The sequence below is a fragment of the Plectropomus leopardus genome, chromosome 4 (assembly GCF_008729295.1).
Source record: "Plectropomus leopardus isolate mb chromosome 4, YSFRI_Pleo_2.0, whole genome shotgun sequence".
NCBI lineage: Eukaryota > Metazoa > Chordata > Actinopteri > Perciformes > Serranidae > Plectropomus > Plectropomus leopardus.
Window position 1 is genome coordinate 58,213 of NC_056466.1, and position 23,615 is coordinate 81,827.

General features: G+C 41.6%; 1 protein-coding gene and 1 pseudogene across 1 annotated transcript; both read left to right on the forward strand.

Moving 5' to 3' along the window:
* Positions 1–1,083: 1,083 nt before the first annotated feature.
* Positions 1,084–12,966, forward strand: LOC121942127 (NACHT, LRR and PYD domains-containing protein 3-like). The gene is made up of 12 exons (XM_042485244.1): positions 1,084–1,391; positions 2,777–2,933; positions 3,190–3,321; positions 3,459–3,497; positions 3,599–3,661; positions 4,722–6,588; positions 7,511–7,684; positions 8,789–8,962; positions 9,154–9,327; positions 10,906–11,079; positions 11,286–11,332; positions 12,023–12,966. The coding sequence occupies exons 2-12, from the start codon at positions 2,786–2,788 to the stop codon at positions 12,607–12,609; spliced, it is 3,579 nt and encodes a 1,192-aa protein (XP_042341178.1). The 5' UTR covers positions 1,084–1,391; positions 2,777–2,785; the 3' UTR covers positions 12,610–12,966.
* Positions 12,967–16,272: 3,306 nt separating this feature from the next.
* On the forward strand, positions 16,273–22,881 carry LOC121941556 (annotated as a pseudogene).
* The last annotated feature ends 734 nt before the right edge of the window (positions 22,882–23,615 follow it).

Consider the following 23,615-nt stretch of genomic DNA (forward strand, 5'->3'; position numbering starts at 1 on the left):
TTTTCACTGACATATATTGTACATGTAATGGAATAAATAAAAATGCTTAGAATTTGAAAACACAGTGATTAAAAGTAGAATTTAAGACATTTTATTCTTTTTCTGTTAATCAGGGCTTAAAACCTTAATATTTACTGTGACTCTTTCTCTCTCCACTAAAGATTGTTTTTCTTGCTTCTGCTCTTGATTGTCTTTAAGTGTAAAAATGCAATTTTAATATTTTCTTATTGTATCTGATGAATTTCTGTGCCCCTGTAAAGCACTTTGAGCTGCCTCGTGTCTGAAGGGTGCCACATAAATAAACCTGCCTTGCCTTAATAGCTTCAATAACAGCAGTATGCCATGACTAACATATTTATTTTGTTGGATTTAAATACTTTTAAATGCTTTTGTCATTCAGGTTTTTGGGGTGAATGTTTATACTAGATTTCTCCAGACTTTTTCTTATGTAAGCAAACATATGTATACAGTAAAATCAGGTTCCACACAAATGCATCTAAATAATTTTAAAAATTAAATACATTTGGAAATAATTTGATTATCTTGGCAAAGCATTTCATTAATGAATGCCTTTTTTTCTGAAGGCCACTCCCACATTTATTGCTTTTCTAAAAGAGATAAAATTATTTAAAAGATTTTTTTTAAATGTTGCAAAGTGGAAAAGCCCTACATCTGTATAAATGTCCATGTGCCATAATTCCTGAGTGACCATTTGTTGTTTTTTCCCTATTGTTTAACGTATCGTGATTTATTCTTTACTTGTCTGTTATGTTATGTTATGTTATGTTATGTTATGTTATGTTATGTTATGTTTGTCTACATATTTTAATTTGTTTGATAGCTTCAGTCCAGTTCAAGTGAATGGCATAAACATTAATGTTCAACACAGTGAATTTAAAAAGCGAAGAGGAAAAGTATCAAATAGACGTCTGCCAATGACCTGCGGAGGGCAGCAATGCGCCTTTACTGCGTCTGCTCTGCTGCAAACGCGACCACCTCTAACGGTCACCGTCAGCGGCGGAGCTTCCTGATAATACATCCGTGGGCGGGACCTCCCGGTGTGTAACGGCCAGTCGTGTGAATGTGGACGTGAAGACCGAGATGAGCCGCAGCTGAAGAGGAAACTCGGAGCTTCATCGGTTTGTTCCTCTCTCTGCTCACTTTGACTTCACGTTAGCTCACCGGAAGTGTTGTGAGCAGAGTGAACGGTAGTCTGGAGTTACCGATAACCACTTTAACCGGCCTCAGGCCCCGCCGCTCTCCCTCCCTCCACGGGTTACCGGGACTTCTTCCTCCGGAGTCTCAGTCAGTCACACAGCGCAGCTGAAAGGAAGAGTCCAAACCTGCAGCGTCTCTGCGCCCGGGACCCTCTGCCGCTGTCTGCCGTGCTGGTAAACGTTCTAACGGTGTTTTTTAAAGGTTCTAACGGTGTTTTTTAAAGGTTCTAACTGTGCCGGCACAGTTCTTATGGTTTTAAAGGTTTTAACAGCGTTTTTAAAGGTTCAAACAACATTAATAGTTCTAATGGTGCTGTTTAGAGTTCTAACAGTGTTAAAGGTTCTATCAGTGTTGTTAAAGGTTCTATCAGTGTTGTTAAAGGTTCTATCAGTGTTGTTAAAGGTTCTAATGGTGTTTAGTTTACTGGGATCCCCATTAGTTACAGCAGTGGTGCAGATGGTCTTTCTGAGGTCCACAACAAACATTCTTCAGTTACAATGCAACATTACAAAGACTGTCACATCACAAACTACACACACACACACACACACACACACACGCGAGCACACACACACACACACACACACACACACACACACACACACACACACACCACAAAAAAAACACACCTCAAAATAATAGACAATATAAGCTCCAGACAGTTGACATTTAACCATTGTAATATGATTTAGTCATCATTAATATATTAAAAATATTATTAAACTGGTATTTAAAGTAACACTTGTTACATTTGTTCTTTGAGTGCAGATAAATCCTCCACGGCCACCAGACATAACACATTGTCAAAACTCACCTTTATGTTATAAGAAAATTTAAACAATTTATTAAAACCTCATTTCAGCATTTCACATCAAAAGATGTGCGCAATGAAACTTTTAAATTTAACATTGGTATTTTTTTGTGCAATATGTTTGGGAAGTAAATTTCATTCATGCATAGTTCGGTCCATGGTGGTCCGTTTTATTGCATTTGCTCTTGCTTTTGGAAACATGAGCTGATCTGATGAAACATGTCTGGTGGTGTGGTCATGTCTATCACAGCTGAAGGATATGTGAGTTTTTGAAACAAAAATATTTCCAGAAAAAAAATACTGAATACAGTAACCTGTTTTTTAACCGGTAACCAGTATTTATGACATTGGTTCTGTAATTATAACTTTGCTCCGTTCTGTGCAGTTTACTGATTTTTATCCATTGTAGCATTTAGCCAAACCACAGGGTTGTTGTTATTGTTGGACGAACGGTTTATATTTGATATTAAGAGCCGCCTTCAGCTCATTTCAAACCTTTAATGGCAACTTCCATATTTTCCAACCAACAGTTCAGTACACCTAAATACCTACTACTGTAGTCTGCTTCTGTGTTCCCATGAGATGAGTTATCACATCATTCTGCTGAGTTTCTGACACGTCAGACTCAAACAGACTGAGTTATTCCCTCTCTGTCAAAACAGCAACAACATTCAGCAAAAATTCAGACAGGCAAAAACAACTGTCACACAACTGCATCTCAGATTGACTGTTCTCTGATTTTTTAAGGGAGCCACAATGACAAAACGGCTCCTCTCAGACACTCTGAAATATCTCAGAGGAGACGACTCCAAACGTTCCAAGTGGAACCTGGAAGATGAACATCACGAAGGTTCCTCAATCCTCCCAAACAACCAGCTGGAGAGCGCAAGAACAATATCAGCAGGTCAGTCACAGGAAGAGAAAAATTAAAGAACACGGTCATTGTTTCTGAGTAATACATTAATAACTGTAACAAACATAAAACAAATCTTCAGCTTTTAATGTAATAATCCCTCAAACATAGTAGCAGTTGCCTTCAACAAACATAATATGAAACTACCTGCAAATGTCCAGAAAAGACATCTATACTGTATGTATTCAGATTCTGTAGAGGAATTCATGTTGCCTGACTCCTGAATATTTTGTCTTTTCTCAATTAGTTCAAACTCAGATTGAAACAGGAGGCAAGACCTTCACCGCCCAGTATGGAAGTATCCTCAACATGCCTCAGTTTAACCGTGTTCGTGCAGAACGGGATCTTCATGTAACGCTCAATGTCAACAACACTTACAGTAAATGTTTCCCCTTAATTTTTAAATCAATAAATGCCATATCTCGTTAAATTATGTCCATGCTTCAAGTGTAACCACCAAATGCCTGGTTTATTTATTTTTCATTTCTCAAGAGATGTTGCATGTTTGTGTTTCAGCCCAGTCTCCTGGCGGTTCAGATGAGACCAAAACCAAAGGTTTGGGGGGACTTATGAATTTCAGTGCAAATTTGTTCAATTAAGTAATAAAACGTAATTATTAGTTGGAAAACATAACATGTTGTTTCTCTGTGTTCCAGTAGATGTCAGTGATGTTGGAGAGACTTCGGAGAGCACAGGGGCTTCCTCTCCTCAGACTGAAGGTACATTTGCGACAGATTATGAAAATGTAATTTTGCTTCCTGTGTCTAAACTAACTTCCATAAAAGTTATTGTTATCCATTTTAAGTATTAAATTATTTGAATGTTTTCTGAAGCCACTGCCCATGGAATAAGCTCTGCAGAGCATTTGAAACAGACATTACGTCAAAGGTGGCAAATGAGTGAGGTCTTTGTTCTCAGTGATTCAGAACAAAAGAAACATGTAAATCTGCAAATTTTAGTTCACGCTGTGAGTGTAGGTATGTTTAAAAGTCAGTTTACAATAAATGTGTGTGACCTGTATTTCATTAAGGTGCCATGTTAGTAAAAGAATGGTTAGTTTACATGCAAGCCCCTGTGGTTGTAGGAAATGTTGTGAATAACCTTAGACTTAAATTAATAAGGTGACATTGACGGAAGTTAGACAGACCAGTCAAGCCTGTACTGACTCTGTGATAATGTTAGCTAGGCCTAATGACATCAGCAGTCACTTTTAGGTCCATTATTGTAGGCCACTGGACTTGCGAGTTTCTTGAGAATGTTTCACCTCTCATCCAAGGGGCTTTTTCCCCCAACCTGCCTAAGTGTAAAAAACAAAGGATTGTTAGTATCTCAGTACATTCATGTTGTCCATTTGTAAACATAAGACCCTAGCTGCGATTTTTAGTGGCCTGAGGTTTGAGGAAATGCTTTTCTTAAGAAAAATGAACAAGTACAATTAAGCTAAACAAATGAACAAATCCTCTGTTAAAGCCCACCAATATGATGGGAGGATACTAGTCAGCTGGCTAGCCAAGCAGCTGATAAATGAGCCACTGATGAGGAATCAGTGTAAGAATGCTTTCAATGCTCTGCCCCTAACAGACATTACTGACTGTCAGAAATGTTTGGTTGACCATAAAGGCATTTAAGATGGCTCCATTTTTTTAAACTTTTGAAGAAAAGGACGAGTTTGTTTGTTTGTCTTACACGATCCTTATGCAAAAGACTATGTATGTTCTGCTTCAGCTACTATAGACGAACAGCCTAATACTTTACATTTCTTATAATTCTCTTTCACAGAGTTGATCATTCCAGAACCAAAGAAACAACACATCTCATACTACCAAGAAATGCTTCAATCAAACCTTCAGAATAAGTTTATGTGTGCACAAGAAGGGTGGACGGAAAAGAAGGATGAGCAGCTCCTGGATGATATCTACACAGAGCTGTACATCACAGCCGGGGGCGACGTACACATCAACACTCAGCACGAGGTCAGAAAGATTGAGGCGGTGGTGGTGAAGCCACCAGATACAGAGAAAATAGTTAAACCCTGTGACATGTTCAAACCTCCCTCTGGAAGATACAGACCTATAAGAACAGCACTGACCAAAGGAATCGCAGGAATTGGAAAAACTTTTCTTGTGCACAAGTTTGTGTTGGACTGGGCTGAAGGAAGAACCAATCAAGATGTGCATCTCATTTTCCCCTTCAGTTTCCGCCAGCTGAATTTATGGAAGGGAGAAAAGATGTGTTTGGCAGAGCTCATTCATAAATGTACCTGGGAAACCAGAGGCATCAAGAAAGAAGCTCTGAATTTCATCTTCAAAACTCTGCAGTCATCAGGAAACACCAACTACGACAAGAGCAACTTCAAACTCCTGTTTGTTTTGGATGGACTGGATGAGAGCCGCCTTCAGCTGGACTGCTCTGCGAATAACAGCCCAGAGGAAGACTTTGATGTTACTGTGGCGATGTCAGTGGATATGTTGATAACAAACCTTATCAATAGAAATCTGCTTCCCGCCGCTCGCCTCTGGATAACCACACGACCTGCAGCAGCCCATCAGATCCATTCTGATTATGTTAACATCATGACGGAGATCAGAGGGTTCACCGACCCACAGAAGGAGGTCTACTTCAAGAAGAGATTCGGAAATGAGAAGGCCATCAGGATCTTCTCTCACATCAAGGCATCACGAAGCCTCCACATCATGTGCCACATCCCGGTCTTCTGCTGGATCACTGCTACAGTCCTGGAGGAGGTGATGAAGACCAGAAAAGGAGGAGAGCTGCCCAAGACCCTGACTGAGATGTACGCAGAATTCTTGAAGTTTCAGATTCATCAGACAAAAGAGAAATACAACCAAAAGAAGTGCGTCCAGTACATTGAGTCATTAGCAAAACTGGCTTTCTGTCAACTGGAAAAGGGCAACCTGATCTTCTACGAGAAAGATCTCAAAGAGAGTGGCATTGATGTCAGTGGAGCCTCGGTATACTCAGGAGTGTTCACACAGATCTTCAAGGAGGAACGTGGGAAGAAGAATGATGAAGACAAGATGTTCAGCTTCGTCCATCTGAGTGTTCAGGAGTTTCTGGCTGCTCTTCATGTCCATCTGACCTTCATCAAGTCTGGAGTCAACCTGCTGTCAGGAGAACAAACAACTTCCTGGTGGAAGTGGTTTCCATTTAGAAAAAAATCCAAGCCATCAGATTTCTACCAGACTGCTGTGGACAAGACCATATGGGATCTAAACGGAACCCTGGACTTGTTCCTCCGCTTCCTCCTGGGACTTTCCCTGGAGACCAATCAGCGTGTCCTACGAGGTTTGGTGGCACAAATAGGAAGTAGCTCACAGAGCATCCAAGAAACAATTGAGTACATCAAGAAGAAGATCGGTGAGAATCAGACTCCAGAGCTAAGCACCAACCTGTTCTACTGTCTGAATGAGCTGAATGATCGCTCTCTAGTAGAGGAGGTCCAACGGTACCTGAGTTCAGGAGGTCTGTCCTCAGATGAGCTGTCTCGTGCTCAGTGGTCAGCCCTGTGCTTCATCATAATGTCATCAGAAGAGGATCTGGACGTGTTTGACCTGAATAAATTCTTCCCGTCAGAGCAGACTTTTCTTAGGCTGTTTTCAGTGGTCAAAGCCTCCAACAAAGCTCTGTAAGTGAGTGCACCGATAACTGCAAATAACCAAGGCTGGGTTGTTGGAAAGGTTTTTATGCTGTTTAAAAAAAAAAATGCCTGAAAAAGTAAAAAAAAAAAAAAAAAAAAAAAGTTAAAAGTTAACTAAGTATACTGAAATTATCACATCCTTTATTATTAAATGTTGGCAAACACAAAAAGGTAGACTAGAATATTTTGTACATAAAATAAGTGCTATAGCTTAATATTGGAGATGGGCGATATATTGATTATACTCAATATCTCATGGCTGGTTCCACATGGGATATATGAAATGACTAAATGGTTAACCCACAAGTATAACTTGTTGCCATTATCACAGGACTGACACACAGAGAGAGACAACCATTCACACTCACATTCACACCTGAGTAATACAATACAATACTAACCACCTTACCACCATGCTGCCCATTATATATAATGTAAGCTAAAATAACTTGATCAAAGTCCAATCATCAAGTAATCAATATCTGATTTGCATACTTAGGTACTTTTTTAAATTTAATTTGTTCAGCACATTTTGCTTGATTCCAACCAATAACCTGTTCTACATAAACCTTTGGCTGTTTTTTTGATCAGTTGTTTATTAGTGAGTTACTGATTGATTTGTTGATGATTTGAATGAAAAATCCATCACTTTTTTCATACTATTAATAATGGCTTTGTTCCCTTTGCAGATTGTAATGCCATTGAGTATTCCTTATTGATTGACCAAAGCATATTAGTGTGTGATCATCATACCATAGCAATTATTACTTTCAGAGAAATGATAATGTACTGTCAGTGCTGCATGAGTACTCAACTCATCATGCATGAGATGGAAATCTACAAATTTGAAAACATTGCTTTGAAATGTGAAATAATGTCAACATCTTTCTTCATCGTCCCCATTTTACAGACTGAGTGGCTGTAACCTCTCAGAGGCAAGCTGTATGGCACTGTCCACAGTTCTCCCACTCCCATTCTCTGTTTTGAAAGTGCTGGACCTGAGTAACAACAGAGTGCAGGATTCAGGAGTGACGCTGCTCTCTTCTGGACTGCAGAGTCCAGACTGTGGACTGAAGACTCTCAGGTCAGCCTTTAGCCATTTGTTTGACAGACAGTTTCACTTTTGCTTTGCATACAGACTCATGTCAGTAAGGACACTCAAAAATCTTTTGGAATGTTTGCAGCATTAGAAGTTAGGAGAACTGAAAATGATGGACAAAAAAATTAAAGTTGTGATCTGGGCAAAACATCTGACTAAGTGAGTTATAAAGACATTTTACCAGTCCCAGGCAGCATATTTGAGCTGCTGCAAGTTTATGTTTACAACTTAGTAATGGAGAGGACTGGAGACGAATATCCTCTTTTCAGCACATGCAAACTGTTTCATGCTGTCAAAAGTACATTGTAATTTCGAAATGATGATAACAGTCAGTGTTTCCATGGCTACAGGACCACGTGATAATGTACAACCATCAGGTAGGCAAGGTTATCTTTGGGAATCTCACAAGTCAAACCACATCGTAAAGCACCAGCTGCAAGATCAGGATACCACAATTTCTTGCCTGTGTAGGCCTTCTCCATTGAGTCCTCCCAAAGCACTTAAATCTTGATGATGTAAACGAATTGTAGTGATGCCAAACAGAGCACAAGGTCTGGTCTGAGGCTGGTGCGATCTCTGCCAGGAATCTTAACTAAATCCTAAATCTGCCACCATCTCACAGTCTTCCCAGCTGCACAGTATCCTGCCTTAACGTATTCTTCCACACAAATGCTGATGTTGTGCAGCGGGATGAAGGGGGAGGAAGGGTGTTGATGCTTGTCTGCTGACTTTGCAGCACTGCTGCAAGTCACTATAACACCTGTGTAACTTTGTGTGTGTGTGTGTGTGTGTGTGTGGTCCTCAAGCACACACGAAAACCTGGAATCTTGACCGACTGTTAAGCTGACAATAGAGCATGCTGCAGAGAGCAGCAGCAGAAAGTCTTAACCAGTCAAAGAAGCTGAGTTTGAAAAGCCACCTTGGACACCTGTTTTAGTAGTTTTATATTAGAAATTAGTTTAAGTTAAAAAAGCCACAGATCAGGTTAGTCATTGAACAAGAGAAGGTAACTCCACAAATAATACATCCTACATTTGTATTAGCCAGCAGTGTCATTTTTGTTTTTGTTTTTCACTCTCTCTCTTTCAGTTTGAGATGCTGTGATCTGTCAGAGACAAGCTGTGAAATCTTGTCCTCAGTTCTTGGCGCTAAGTCCTCTAATCTGAGAGAGCTGGACCTGAGTAGCAACAACCTGCAGGATCCAGGAGTGAAGCTGCTCTCTGTTGGACTGAGAAGTCCACATTGTACACTGGTAACACTCAGGTAAGATCTAACTCTGATGCTTTTGTGTGCATTGTCTTTTGTCTAAGACATGACATCTTTTATGATCTAGTTTTGCACTGCATTCCCGTATTTACCATATTCAGATATTTTTTTTTATCCTTGGAATAATTCAAACGTTCAACAAATGACAATACACTGAAGGAAATATTTTTTACTTACATATATTTTAGGTTGAGTCAAACGAAGCTTACAGGTAAATGCTGTCAGTACTTCACATCAGTCCTCAGCTCTCAGTTCTGTAGTCAGAGAGAGCTGGACCTGAGCGAGAACAACCTGCACGATTCAGGAGTGATGACGCTTTCTTCTGGGCTGGCGAGTCTACACTGTAAACTGGAAACTCTCAGGTAAGGATTCAGCTTCTGTTTAACAGATAACCTTTAAAATGCTGCTTGACATACGTGAGGTTTGTCTCTAAACAAGCACAACTAAAAGCTGTTGGATTTAACAGTGTAAGTTAGACTAAAAAAAACTGCTGCACCATTTGTCCCAGCTTCTGAGACTGAGTGTCTTCAAGAAGATTTTTAAACTTTGTTTTTCTGCAGCAGAGGCACAATTTAACATATTTATCATTAAATCTGTGTTTCCCATAGAATCACATTCTGTGTGGGGGGGGTTCCTCTGTGAGACCACTAGTTGCATGGGGGACATCTCTGATCTTTGTGCCTGTGCACCAAGCAGCAGTTTAGGGTTCCCAGGCTCCTTTGAGTCTTGCAGTGGCATCCTGGAAGGGATCTGAGGACACTATAGTTCTTCTGGGGGAAATCAACGCTCAAGTGGGCAACAACGGAAGAACTTTGATGGGGTGACTTGGGAAAAGTCCTGCTTGATCTAAACCTGACCAGTGCTTTGTTATTGGACTTCTGTGCTATTCATGGATTGGCATTAACAATCACCATGAGCATAGGGAGGTTCATAAGTGTTCTCGGTATCAGAACACTCTAGGCCGAATGTTGATTATTGACTTTGTGGTCGTATCATCAGATCTGCAGCCGTACGTTGTGGACACTTGGGTGAAAAGAGGAGCAGAGTTGTCAGCTGATCATCAACTGGTGGTGAGTTGGACCTGATGGCGGGGGGAGGCTGCTTGTCAGACTCGGTAAACCCAAATGTGTATTGAAGGTAAAGTTAGAATATCTGGCTGAGGCCCTGCAAGGTCCTCAACTCACACCTCCAGAAGAATTTCTCATGCATACTGGGGGAGTTTCGGGACCTGAAATCCAAGTTGACCATGTTCAGTACCTCCATTGTGGAGACACCTGCAAGGAGTTGTTGTTGAAAGGTCATAGTTGTGGGAGCAACCTAAGAACCTGCTGGTGGACATCAGCAGTAAAGGAGGTCATCGAGCTGGCTTTTCAGGGGTCTCCTTAAGCAGCAGACAGGTACCAGTTGGCCTGAAGAACTGCAGCTGTGGTGATCACCCGGGCAAAACCAGGGCGGGGGGGGGGTCTCAGGGAGGTTATGGAGAAGGTCTTTCAGGCTCAAAGAAGTTCTGGCAAACTGTTTGACGCCTCAGGAAGGGGAAGCGGGGCTTGTCTGCTTGTTGCGTCAGGGCTGGACACAGTTCCTGCAGTTGCAGACAAAGGTGGTGGTTCCCATTTTTTAGCAAAAGGTAATGAGTGGAGGGATTATATATATCTCATCTCTTGGAACACCTTGGGATCCCTCAGAAGGAGCTGGGAAATGTTACTGGGGAGAGGGACATCTTAAATGTTAAGCTTTGCCTGCAGCCTCAGCGTCCTGGCCCTGGGTAAACATGAGATGATTAATGGATGGATGGCCTCTATGTAGTAACAAGTTAGAGTTTCAAATTAGTAGACTATTGAGAAAAAAATCACATTTTTCTCATTTTAATCACTGAATCCACATTGACAAGACATGAACAGATGAAAATAAATGAAATAACATCATGTTAATGTCTCCAGGCTGTCAGGCTGTCTGATCTCAGAGGAAGGCTGTATTTTTCTGGACTCAGCTCTGAAAACCAACCCGTCTCATCTGAGAGAGCTGGACCTGAGCTACAACCATCCAGGAGACTCAGGAGTGAAGCTGCTCACTGCTAGAAAGGAGGATTCACAGTGTAGGCTGGACACACTCAGGTATGAACAGACAATAAGAGCTCAATGTTTGTCCGTCACACTGACGAGCTGAGGACTGTCAGTTTACGGTCTGTACCAGCAGCACTGCTGAGGCAGCTTGAGAGGTGCGCAGAGGCACACGACTTCAAGGCGGTAATATTAGTTTTATAAATGCAGCTGGATAAAGAAGCTGCTGAGGTTCGTTCTGACTTTGTTTCTTCCTGCAGGCTTGAACATTGTGGGGAGCAGAGGCTGAAACCTGGTCTGAGGAAGTGAGTGTGTTTCACTTTGATTCATGAAAACAGGGCAGCATGTGTTAAAGAGGTTAAAATCAAAACTTGTGAAGCAACATCAGATTCTCAGTTTGAAAGAAGATCCATAAAGATGAGTCAGTGTGAAGTCTTTTAGTGAAGAGCAAATAAACCCATCAGATGTGTTATATGCAGTGGTGGATGAAGTACCTGAAAGCCATACTTGAGAAAATACAGATATCTTAAGAGAAAATTACTTTGTTAGAAAGTTGCCTTTTAGAATATTACTTGAGTAAAAGTCCTAAAGTATAATTTTATCATACTGTCTCAAAAGTAAAGGTAAAAGTAAATTGTGTTAATATAACAAAGCAAACATTCAGCATTCTGAACATTATTTCTTAATATCGCCTTAAAAATGGAGCCTGCATGACGGGGTTACAAGGTCTTCTTTTATGGTTTTAAAGGATTTAAAGAAGTTTTTTGCTCCTCCCATTCTTTCATTGGTCCATCTGTTCCATCGTCCTTCTCTGATTTGTATTAAGTAACTAAAATCCCTGGAGGAAATGTAGTTTAGTAAAAGTAAAGGTTGATGGAAATACAAATAACCAAGTATAGATACTCCCAAAATATACTTCAGTGATGTAACAAAGTATTATTACTTCATTACGCCGCAGGTTGGATGATGCTGTATTGTGTCTTGTTCTCTCCATCAGATGCCTGTGAACTCACAGTGGACATGAACACGATACACCAATACCTCAAACTGTCCGACAACAACAGGACGGTGACTTCGGTGACAGAGAGGCAGGCATATCCATATCACCTGGAGAGATTTAACTGGTGGCATCAGCTGCTGTGCAGCGATGGTCTGACTGGTCGCTGTTACTGGGAGCTGGAGTGGAGAGGAGAGGTTTTCATCTCGCTGAGTTACAGAGGAATCGGGAGGATAGGGGACAGTAATGACTGCTGGTTTGTTGGCTATGATAAGTCCTGGAGTCTGTGGTGCTGTGAGGAGAAAGGTTACTTTGTCTGTAGCAATAAGAGAAGACAAGCCCTTCCTTCCTCCTCCTCCTCCTCCTCCTCCTCCTCCTCCTCCTCCTCTGTCACTCACAGAGTAGCAGTGTATGTGGACTATCCTGCTGGCTCCGTGTCCTTCTACAGAGTCTCCTCTGACTCTCTGATCCACCTCCACACCTTCAGCACCAGCTTCACCGAGCCTCTCTACCCTGGGTTTGGTTTCTGGTCTGGCTCCTCAGTGACTCTGTGTTCACTGTTGGAGGGAGAGTCTCCTCCTGTGTAGAGAAATACTCTCACTGCTGACAGACTCTCCATCTTAATGCTGTGAGCCATACTACAAAAGGCTGAGATTCTGTGCAACCAGTAAATAAAAAGAGGATGTGCAGACTTGCAAATCCTTTTTGTTGAGCCTGTGTTGTGGGTCCTGGTTGTGCTGATGCAGTGATCCCACTCAATGCCACTTTTTCCTGCCATTGTTATTAGTCATGCCTCCACTGTTATTATAAACATGTCTTTTATCGCCATGCACATAAACTAGAATATTTACCCGAACATGCTATCATAAATAACATTTGTTATTTTTATGACTATTACAGTTGTTATATTATTTTTTTGTTACCATTATTGCTGTGCACCCCCCCCCCCCCCCTTTTCTCTTCTCTCTCTCTCTCTTTCCTATATATAATTTTGTCATCTACTGTAGTTTAAATGTTTTTTTTACAATATCTATTGGACAAGAGGGATCCCTCCTCAGTCACTCTTCCTGAGGTTTCTACTACCTGCCCCCTGTTATAGGGGGATTTTTGGAGTTTTTTTCTTAGTCAGTGTGAGGGTCTCAGGGCAGAGGGATGTGGTATGCTGAGGCAAACTGTGAATTGTTATAAGGGGCATTTTAAATGAAACTGGCTTGACTTTTTTGACTATGTTCAGTTGAATGCAGTACAAAGATGAGATGTTTCATATTCAGACTAGACATTTTTTTAAAATTTTTTCTTTATTGTGTTTTATATTCTTTTAATTTATTCTTTCATTGGGTCTTAATCATGTTTAATTCTATTATTAGTACTGTTATTTCTGTGTTTCCTGCTGATATTCTTTGAATTGTATATACCATTAATGGTATGGTTGTGATTGTTATTTTGGTTTTGTAATTGTTTCTCTGTTTTGTCTGGCTTTAGTATGACGTTGTTGTTTGACTCTTATAGTTACGAAGCCTCTTGCTTCTGCTTTTCCATGTTTGTCAACTCACTTTGTAAACCCTGTTTTTAAAGGTGCTATATAAATTAAGTTACTATTATTATCATTATTATTATTATTATTATCATAAATTGATATATAGAAATTAAATTGCAACACTGTGTATCTGTTAGAGATTAAAATTCTGGAAGGCAGGGTGTTTTCCCACATATCATCCTAAGTGACTTTTATTCTGGTATTTCCCGTCTGAATGGTGGTGTTTTATTTTGAAAGGAGCTCATCTCTGTGATAACCGGAAATTGACAGAAACACAACCGTAGGGGGTGACGTCAGAGCTCCCGGTGTGTCATGTGGCGTTAAAGGTGTGATGAAGAGTGAGATGAGCTGCAGCTGAAGAGGAAACAGGGATTTTGATGGGTTTGTTTCTCTGCGAGTTCACTTTGACTTCCTGTGAACAGTTAGTGTTTATTGAGTGCAAAAGTGAGCTGAGTGTGAAAAGTTTGTGTTGTGTAGAAGTGAACTGAGTGTGAGTCACTAACTGATCACTTCACTTCCTCCTCTGTTAAAACTAAAAACTTGAACTGTGTGTTCTGACAAACTGAATCTGATCAGAGCTCCCTCAAGCCTAATCTGTCAGTTAGTCGGTTTGATAGTTTGTTTATTTGTGAGTAAACAATGGGACTGAGGGCGTTGGTTACCGTGAAGATGAGAACAAAGGCGAGTGCAGTTTGGCGCTGATGTCTGACTTCAGTCTGTCCATCTGTCTGCGGGGGATGAGCTCCATCTAGTGGACTGACAGCACAACTACAGCAGTGCTGTCGTGATTTATCATGAACATCAGAAGTCAGAAAAGTAGGTTTGCACCTACAAGGAACGTGTTGTTTTTTTGTGCATATATTAAATATATAATAAGCATAATCAGGAATAAAAATGGGATGGGAGTAAATACAGGTACTGGGCATCATGCAGCAACATTCTCATAAATATCTCATATTTTCCTCTTAATTTTCTGGTAAAGTAAAACGTCACCTCCAGATACACAAAACACTCTGAACCACCTAAATCTGCTCTGACCAGGTGTGTTCAATGCTGAATCCCACTGCTCATCAGTCATTGGTCAGCACAGGTTTACGCCCCCTAAACGCCATATAAACACATGACCCCTAAACACATGACGCCAAAAAAAGGCTGAAAGAAGAGAAACTTCTGCAGAAGTAAAACTGACGTCCTGTTAAACTTAGGTAAATGTGATTTCTGGGAAATGTATTGAAGTATTAAAAGTAAAAGTACATGTGCCAAAAGATTAAAATACATTTAATAAATCAAAATAATTAAGATAATGAAAAAGCAGCAAGTCCTCAAACATAGCTTACAGTTTATATGAAAAGCTGGGACCATAATTTTTTTTTTTAGCATGAAATGACTTACACAATAATAACAATTATTGCCAATTTATTTTTTCTAATTAATCAACTAATTGTCTCAGCTGCGCGAGTATATTTTCATATTTTTGCTTGTGCACAGAAATCTTAATTTTTAAAGTAGTTATCTAATATTAGTAGTGGAGTGAAAAGTCTATTTCTCTGAAGTGTAGTGATGTTGAAGTGGAAAGTAATATTAGATCAAAATACTCATATAGCGTAAAAGTTCCTCAAACATGTACTTCAGTACAGTACTTAGGTAAATGTACTGAGTTACATTTAGCTTTGGTCAGCAGAGATGCACAGTAACTGAAATTACAGTAACTGGGATCAATGCACAAAGTATAGCAGTATTTCTTTAGCCCTAAAATTTAATAATCCAGTCATTATAATTTCGGTATAAATTTGGTCTGCAACCATGTTTGGATGGGTAGAGTGCATCAGGTGGCATCCATTTAAATGCCTCGATCCTCATTTTTTAGAATGTAATCCGCGGTGGTAAAACGTTTTATACCTGGAGACGCTTCCTGCTTCGCTTCAGTGCAGACGCTCTTCTTGCTTGCTCTCTGCTACGCTTTTATTTTTCCTAGTTTTTTCCCTTTTTTTCCTTCTTGTCACAAACTCCAACATATTTAAGGTTTCCTACAACAATTAAGTCATTTGGAGGATAATCTTTGCCGTTTTTGCATTGGGATTATCTACTCTTCATGTTGATTCAGAACAGAAGCAGCTCTGTCTGTGTGTGTGAGTGAAAAAGAGGCAGTGAAACACACACTGGACACTATACAAGTTAACTCTGCACACTTGAAGCTGGAAGAGGAGTTTTCCTGCCCCGCTGGATGCAAACTGGGACCTTTATAGAGGAGTACCGCTTATTTTAAAGCCGTTCACTCCGAGCTTCAAGATGCCTCCGCTATCTGCAGACGACTACGCCAAACTTCTACAGAAAATTGCCGTGCTGGAGACTAAAATTCACCGCCTAGAAGTGAATGTGGAGGTAAACGGGCTAGGTGGGAATGACACCACCTTACCCCTGCCTCAAATCAGTGGACAGGAGCTAGCTAACACACGGCTAACGAGCACAGACAAAGCTACCGTGAAACAGGTAGGTCTGTTCTGTTTAATAAATCTACAGGTAGTAGTCCTCCCTGGAACCACTTGGAGCAAAGCCAAAGAACAAGTCATTTCCCTGGGTAATGGGAGGACGTTTAACAGGCAGAGCACAGCGAGCTGAGGTGTGTGATGAGCCTGCACTCCCTCCCAGGCAAAGTGCCTCCTCAACCCCCGCACCTGGAAGGACACAGCTGTGGAAAACTGTAGAAGGGCGGATGAGCAACAAACCTCCGAAACAATCAAGCATTGAGCTGCGGAACAGATACGCTCCACTGATGAAGGACCCTGAATTTCCGTCAGACCGTCCATCCTCAGTCAGCGGGGTAAGGACTGATAGCATGTCGAACAGTAAAAGGCTACAGGGAAAGCTAAAGCCTGGGCCTCAAACTTTGATTGTGGGTGACAATGCTATTAGAGACTTACAGAGGGTGTGCAGTAAAAACACCAAAGTGATCTGCTTCCCCAAGGATGTGGTCTCCAACATGACAGAAAGGACTCTGAGTATTGTGGCTGAACACCCAACTGTGAGGAACATCATAATACACGTAGGGAGGAATGATGTCGCTAAACAGCAGTCTGAAGTGTTAAAACAGGACTTCACCGAGCTGTTGAAAACAGCGAGCTCTGTGAAAGCAGATGTGTTTATCAGCGGACCTATACCACCGGTCAGATACGCAGAGGAGAGATTCAGCAGGCTGCGGGCTCTAAGTAAGTGGCTTTCTACTGCATGCACTGCCTATCCAGTAAACTTTACTGAACATTTCCACATCTTTTGTGAGCGAAGACACCTTTTCAAAGGGAATGGACTTTTCTTGAACAAGCCGGGAGTAAAATTGTTGGCGTCTAATCTATTTTACTTCCTGCGTCACCCATCAGTCGCCTCTGAGCCAGCCAGAATGAAAGACAAAACAAGGCAGATTAAAAACCCAGAGGGAGAGCAACAGTCACCCCCACCCAAGGAGTGCTCTGAGCCAAAGAGGCGTCAGAGTGAAGAAGAGGAGGGGGCTCCACAAGCCTCCATCCCCCTTCACAACCACAGCACCTCCGACGGTCCACCTGCCTCACCCCCTGAAACACCCACCAGGTCCCTCTCCTCCTTACCCTCCCTCTCTCCCTCCTCACCCCACCTGGAGTTCACTGACCAGATGAAGGAGCTGGTCAATGCTGGACTAAGATGTACCCCCCCTCCCTCTCCTATCTTCTCTCCTATAAGCACCCCACGTCGACCCACCACCTCCAACACAGGCTCCAAAGACTCGTCGCCCCCCCCCCCCCCCCCCACCCCCCGCCCCTCCGAGGAAGCATCCTGTACTGTCTCCTCAACCCGACAAGGATGTTAAGGCTGCCTGTGTTACAAGCACAAACTGATGTGTTCTGGGTCCAGGCTGCAGGATTACCAGCAGTCATGAGTCGTCCCAGGCCAAGCCGGGGCCCTGTATGCTATCAGTTTACAAAATTCCTGTCTTGATTAGTCATAGAAGAACAAAGGTCAATGTGCTGAGAAACTGGGAGCACAAAAGTAACGGCACTAGATTATTAAACTTAAAAAGCATTCCCTGTGAATCACAGTCTGTCCCAACAATTATAGAGGATGCTCCTACAACACTAAGACTTGCTTTATTGAACATCAGATCGTTGGCTGGAAAAACATTTTTAATCAATGATTTTATCACAGAACACAACCTCGATTTTATGTTTTTAACTGAAACTTGGTTGGATCAAAACAACAGCACAGCTGTTCTCGTTGAGTCAACCCCTCCCAACTACAGTTTTATTAGTGAGGCCAGAGTGAATCGGAGAGGAGGTGGAGTGGCAGTTTTATTCAAAAACTCTTTCCAATTTAAAGAATTATCTTTCAGTAATTTTTCTACTTTTGAATATGTGGCTCTTCAGCTGAAGTCCTCCCCTCGAGCCATATTAGTAAATGTCTACAGGCCACCTAAATACTGTGCAGACTTTTTCGTTGATTTTAATGAACTGCTGTCGATAATCTGTATTGAATATGACTGTATAATCATTGTTGGTGATTTTAACATTCATGTTGACAGCCCCCAGGACAGAGGGGCTAAAGAACTGTACTGTACTCTTGACAGCTTTGGGCTGAGTCAGCATGTGTCAAAATCCACACATAACAGGGGGCACACTCTGGACCTGCTTATCTCCAAGGGTCTAAACATACACAAGGTTGTTGTGCGTGATGTGGCCCTGTCTGATCACTGTTGTGTTTTCTTTGAGAGCTCTATCTCTGTGCACAGGAGTAATCAGAAAGATGTTATCAAGAAGCGATGCATTACCGAAAACACCAGTGAAATGTTTAATGTACTTTTTTCTTCTACAGCAACCCTGCCTTGTGGTTCAGTCAATGAGCTAGTGTCCAACCTTAATCCTAAAATGTTAAATGTGATAGATGCCATCGCTCCAATTAAGTTGAAGGTTGTCTCTAGCAAGAAAAGATCTCCATGGAGAAATGCTATGGCAGTGAAAATGAAAAAAGAGAGTGTCGGAAAGCTGAACGCAGGTGGCGAAAATCAAATCTACAGATTCATTTTGACATCTATAAAGAGAAACTTCACACTTATAATCTACAGCTGAGGAATGCAAGGCAGTCTTTCTTCTCAAACATTATCACCAGAAACAAAAATAATGCTCGAGCACTGTTTTCTACTGTTGAGAGACTAACAAACCCCCCTGTGTCAATAGCACCTGAACTTCACTCTGCCAGGGCCTGCAATGACTTTGCTTTTTTCTTTAGAGAGAAAATTCAGAATATTAGACAGGCTGTGAATTCTTCAACACCAGGTTCAGGATCTGTGCTGTGTCTGTCTAAAAACCATTTAAACACCATGACGCAGTTTAATCCAATCAATGACAAAAATCTGGAGGACATTCTACACCAACTGAGCTCTTCCCACTGCTGTCTGGATGTCTTACCCACAGATTTTTTCAAAAAAGTTTCACACGTCATGGTATCTGATCTCTTACAGATTGTAAACATGTCTCTAAGTTCAGGAGTCTTCCCACAGACCCTGAAAACAGCTGTTATTAAGCCCCTCTTAAAAAAAGAACAATCTAGAAAAGACCTCAATGAACAACTACAGGCCGATATCAAATCTTCCTTTTTTAGGTAAAATCACTGAAAAGGCTGTGTTCCAACAGCTAAATTACTTCTTAACAGTCAACAGCTGCTTTAAAAAACGTCTTTCAGTCAGGTTTTAGACCACATCACAGCACTGAGACAGCTCTGGTCAAAGTATTTAATGACATTCGCTTAAACACAGATCATGGCAGATCTTCAGTTTTAGTGTTATTGGACCTCAGTGCTGCATTCGACACAGTCGACCATGATATATTACTTGATCGACTAGAAAATTGGGTGGGACTATCTGGCACAGTTCTTGATTGGTGTGCATCCTACTTAAAGGGCAGGATTATTTTGTGTCAATAGGTAACTTTAGATCTGAGCAGAGCAAAATTACATGTGGAGTCCCCCAAGGCTCCATCCTGGGGCCTCTTCTGTTCAACATCTACATGCTTCCACTTACTCAGATCATAGAAAAAAACAAAATAGATTACCATAACTATGCTGATGACACCCAGCTCTACATTTCAATGTCCCCAGGTGACCATAGCCCCATACAAGCACTGGGTAAAATGCATGGAGCAAATATCTGAATGGATGTGCCATAACTTTCTTCAGTTAAACAGAGGAAAAACTGAGGTAGTTGTTTTTTTGGACCCAAGGAGGAACGTCTTAAAATCAGCATGCAGCTCCAGTCACTTCAGTTAAAAACCTCAGACCAGGCCAGGAATCTGGGTGTTGTCATGGATTCAGACCTGAATTTTAAAAAACACACAAACAATTACAAAGCCAGCTTACTATCACCTCAAGAATATTTCTAGGATTAAAGGTCTGATGTCGCAGCAGGACCTTGAAAAACTTGTCCATGCATTTATCTTTAGTCGAGTTGACTACTGTAACAGTATCTTCTCTGGTCTGCCTAAAAAGTCAATCAGACAATTGCAGCTGATCCAGAACGCTGCTGCTCGAGTCCTTACTAAGACCAAGAGAGCGGACCACATCCTCCAGTTCTGAGGTCTCTACACTGGCTCCCTGTCTCTCACAGAATAGACTTTAAAATTCTCTTGCTAGCATATAAAGCATCGAATGGTTTAGGCCCAAAATACATCAAAGACCTTCTAGTCCAGTATGAACCATCAAGACCACTCAGGTCATCTGGTGCAGGTCTGCTCTGTGCTCCAAAAGTCAGACCTAAACATGGAGAATCAGCATTCAGTTTCTATGCTCCGTATATCTGGAACAAACTACCAGAAAATATCAGGTCTGCTGAGAGTCTGAGCTCTTTTAAGTCAAGGTTAAAGACTCACCTGTTCACTGCTGCCTTTGACTAAAAGGCTTTTTACTTTTTAAATTGTATATTTTACTTCGAAACTCTGCACTGCAACTCTTATTTCAATATATGTGTTTCTATATTTTTGGGTTTTATCTGTTGTTTTCCCACTTGCTGTTTTTAATCACCTTTTACATGCTTCTTTTATAATGTTTTAAATGTGTTTCCTTTCCCCCTGTTGTTGTATTTGTGTTCTGTGTGAAGCACCTTGAATTGCCTTGTTGCTGAAACGTGCTATACAAATAAACTTGTCTTGCCTATAAGGATCTCCCAGTAGGTGACAGTGATCTTGCGAATGGCAGTGCTTATCGGCCCATCAGTGGGTGTCCCGCCTCTTGCAGCCTTCACCTTTTATTATTTGTGATATGTTAAAAACCAGTTTTCACTCCTGGAAACTAAAGGGCAACAGTTACTGTCAAGCCTTGTCACCTAATCCCTTAAAATGTCACCTCAACAACATACTATCATGTATATCTGTTGATATTTTGACACATCACTCTGCCTGTTTTGTCTGCAGAGTTCAGCAGCAAAGGTCAGAGGTTCCTGGTGGCGGTGATCAGTCCATCCAGCAGCATCCACCAGACATGAACACCATATTTAAGGTGTGTAAACAACAACTTTCACCTTAGTGCTACATGAGATTCAAAGCTGTCTAAGATGTTGCATTCTGTTCTTTTTTACAGCATCTTGTGGAAAGCATTGACACTTTTGTGAAGGACGAGCTGACAAAGTTTCAGGAGGTTCTGAGTCCAGATTACTCAGAAGTCTTAGAGACGCAGAATGAGGATGAGGAGTTGGTGGATGATGAAGAGGAGCATATGAGGAGCAGCAGAGAGGCATTTCTGAAGATCACACTGAACTTCCTGAGGAGGATGAAGCAGCAGGAGCTGACCGTCTGCAGAGCAGTGAGAGGATTTTCCACATACAACCCCTGATTCTTTTAAAAGTCGGGGCGTTTAGTAAAAACATAATCAAGAAAAGAGTGCAGTGATTTGCAAATCTCTTTTGACCCATATTCAGTTGAATAAAGTACAAAGACAAGATATTAATGTTTAGAATAATAAACTTTATAGTGTAACTGGTGTTTTTATCATTTCACAACGTCCCCAGTCTTCAGCTGCTTCCTGTTCCAACTTTTTTAGACTGGGTTGCAGCCATGAAATTCATAATGAAAGAATATTTACTAAAAACAATTACGTTTATCGGTTTGAACATTGAATATCTTGTCTCTGGACTGTAGGACTCTGGACTGGACTTGTCTCTATATTCAATTAAATATAGGTCCAAAAATATTTGCAAATCATTGCATACCGTTTTAAATAAGGTTTCATGCAGTATCTCAGCTTTTTGGAATCAGGGTTGTACAACTTTTCTCATATTAACACTGATATCCATTCACTGATTTGATGTCTTTTCATTCAGGAACTTCTGCTGCAGTTTGTCAGTGTCAGCTCAAATTCAGCCTACAGAAGAAGTGTCAAAGTGTTTTTGATGTTATCGTTAAAGCAGGAAACCCGACCAATGAGATCTGCACAGAGCTCTACATCACAGAGGGAGGGACTGCAGAGGTCAGTGATGAACATGAGCTCAGACAGATTGAAACAGCATCCAGGAAACCAGACAGACCAGAAACAACCCTCAGAGCAGAGACGTCTTTAAAGGCTCACCTGGACGAGACGAACCGATCAGAACAGTGATGACAAAGGGAGTGGCTGGCATCGGGAAAACGGTCCTAACACAGAAGTTCACTCTGGACTGGGCCGAAGACAAAGCCAACCGGGACATCCAGTTCACGTTTCCATTCACGTTCAGAGAGCTGAATGTGCTGAAAGAGAAAAAGTACAGCTTGGTGGAGCTTGTTCATCACTTCTTCACTGAAACCAAAGAAGCGGGAATCTGCAGGTTTGAAGACTTCCAGGTCGTCTTCATCTTTGACGGTCTGGATGAGTGTCGACTTCCTCTGGACTTCCACAACAACGAGATCCTGACCGACGTCTCAGAGTCCACCTCAGTGGATGTGCTGCTGACAAACCTCATCAGGGGGAAACTGCTTCCCTCCGCTCGCCTCTGGATAACCACACGACCTGCAGCAGCCAATCAGATCCCTCCTGAGTGCGTTGACATGGTGACAGAGGTCAGAGGGTTCACCGGCCCACAGAAGGAGGAGTACTTCAGGAGGAGGTCAGAGACGAGGAGCAGGCCGGCAGGATCATCTCCCACATCAAGACTTCCCGAAGCCTCCACATCATGTGCCACATCCCAGTTGAAGACCAGAGAGGGAGGACAGCTGCCCAAGACCCTGACTGAGATGTACATCCACTTCCTGGTGGTTCAGACCAAACTGAAATCTGTCCCCTGATAGGGTGTCAGGTGGCCCCCCAAACATTTTCCAATTCCCAATAAAAATAAAGTGATTCACGCTGAATTGTTTTTGTCCTTTTAGTGTCCATAAGGTGCCAGAGTGAATAAAACAGCAACCAAACAGAGCTTGTTGATCCAGTAGAGGATCCCCCACACCCCCGACAGAGGTCCTGGATAAGACCCTAATGTCCTAAAATTCTCAAAAATGTCCTGAAGTCCTCGAAACGTCCTTAAGTCCTAGAAATTACTAAAAATCTTTTAAATGTCCTGAATCCAAGAAATTTACATCCTAGAAACATATATGGGCCAGCTGCCTCCTGTCATTTTGTGAAAGTGCCCCCAAGCAAATGAATGTGCGTGTCCCCCGATCTACTGACAATAACTGGTCAGAGTGAGAGTTATTTGGAGCTCTTTGGCATCAGTGCGACACATTTTGGGGGGCACTGTCTGTACCAGCAGTGAGGACAGTAACTGACTGAGTCTCTGTCCCCGCTGAGACACTTTAGAAACGTATCATGTTGATATATTTGGATGATTGATGAGGAAGCTGCTGCAGGTTCGTTCTGACGTTGTTTTCTTCCTGCAGGCTTGAACATTGTGGAGAGCAGAGGCTGAAACCTGGTCTGAGGAAGTGTGAGTGTGTTCACTTTGATTCATGAAAACAGGGCACGCGTGTTTAAGTACACCGAACAAAAATTTAAACACTCCCATTTTTTAACAGGTTTAAGCTGAAGAGCTAAGACGTTTTTATGCTCTCAATACATACATTTCTCTCAGCGTTTAATCAC

Excerpts from the sequence above, each read along its gene's own strand:
- LOC121942127 (XM_042485244.1), top strand. The coding sequence starts at position 2,786 with ATGACAAAACGGCTCCTCTCAGACACTCTGAAATATCTCAGAGGAGAC. Across the intron at positions 8,963-9,153 it reads TGTACACTGGTAACACTCAG|GTTGAGTCAAACGAAGCTTA; the intron begins GTAAGATCTAAC and ends CATATATTTTAG. Across the intron at positions 11,333-12,022 it reads GAAACCTGGTCTGAGGAAGT|ATGCCTGTGAACTCACAGTG; the intron begins GAGTGTGTTTCA and ends TCTCTCCATCAG.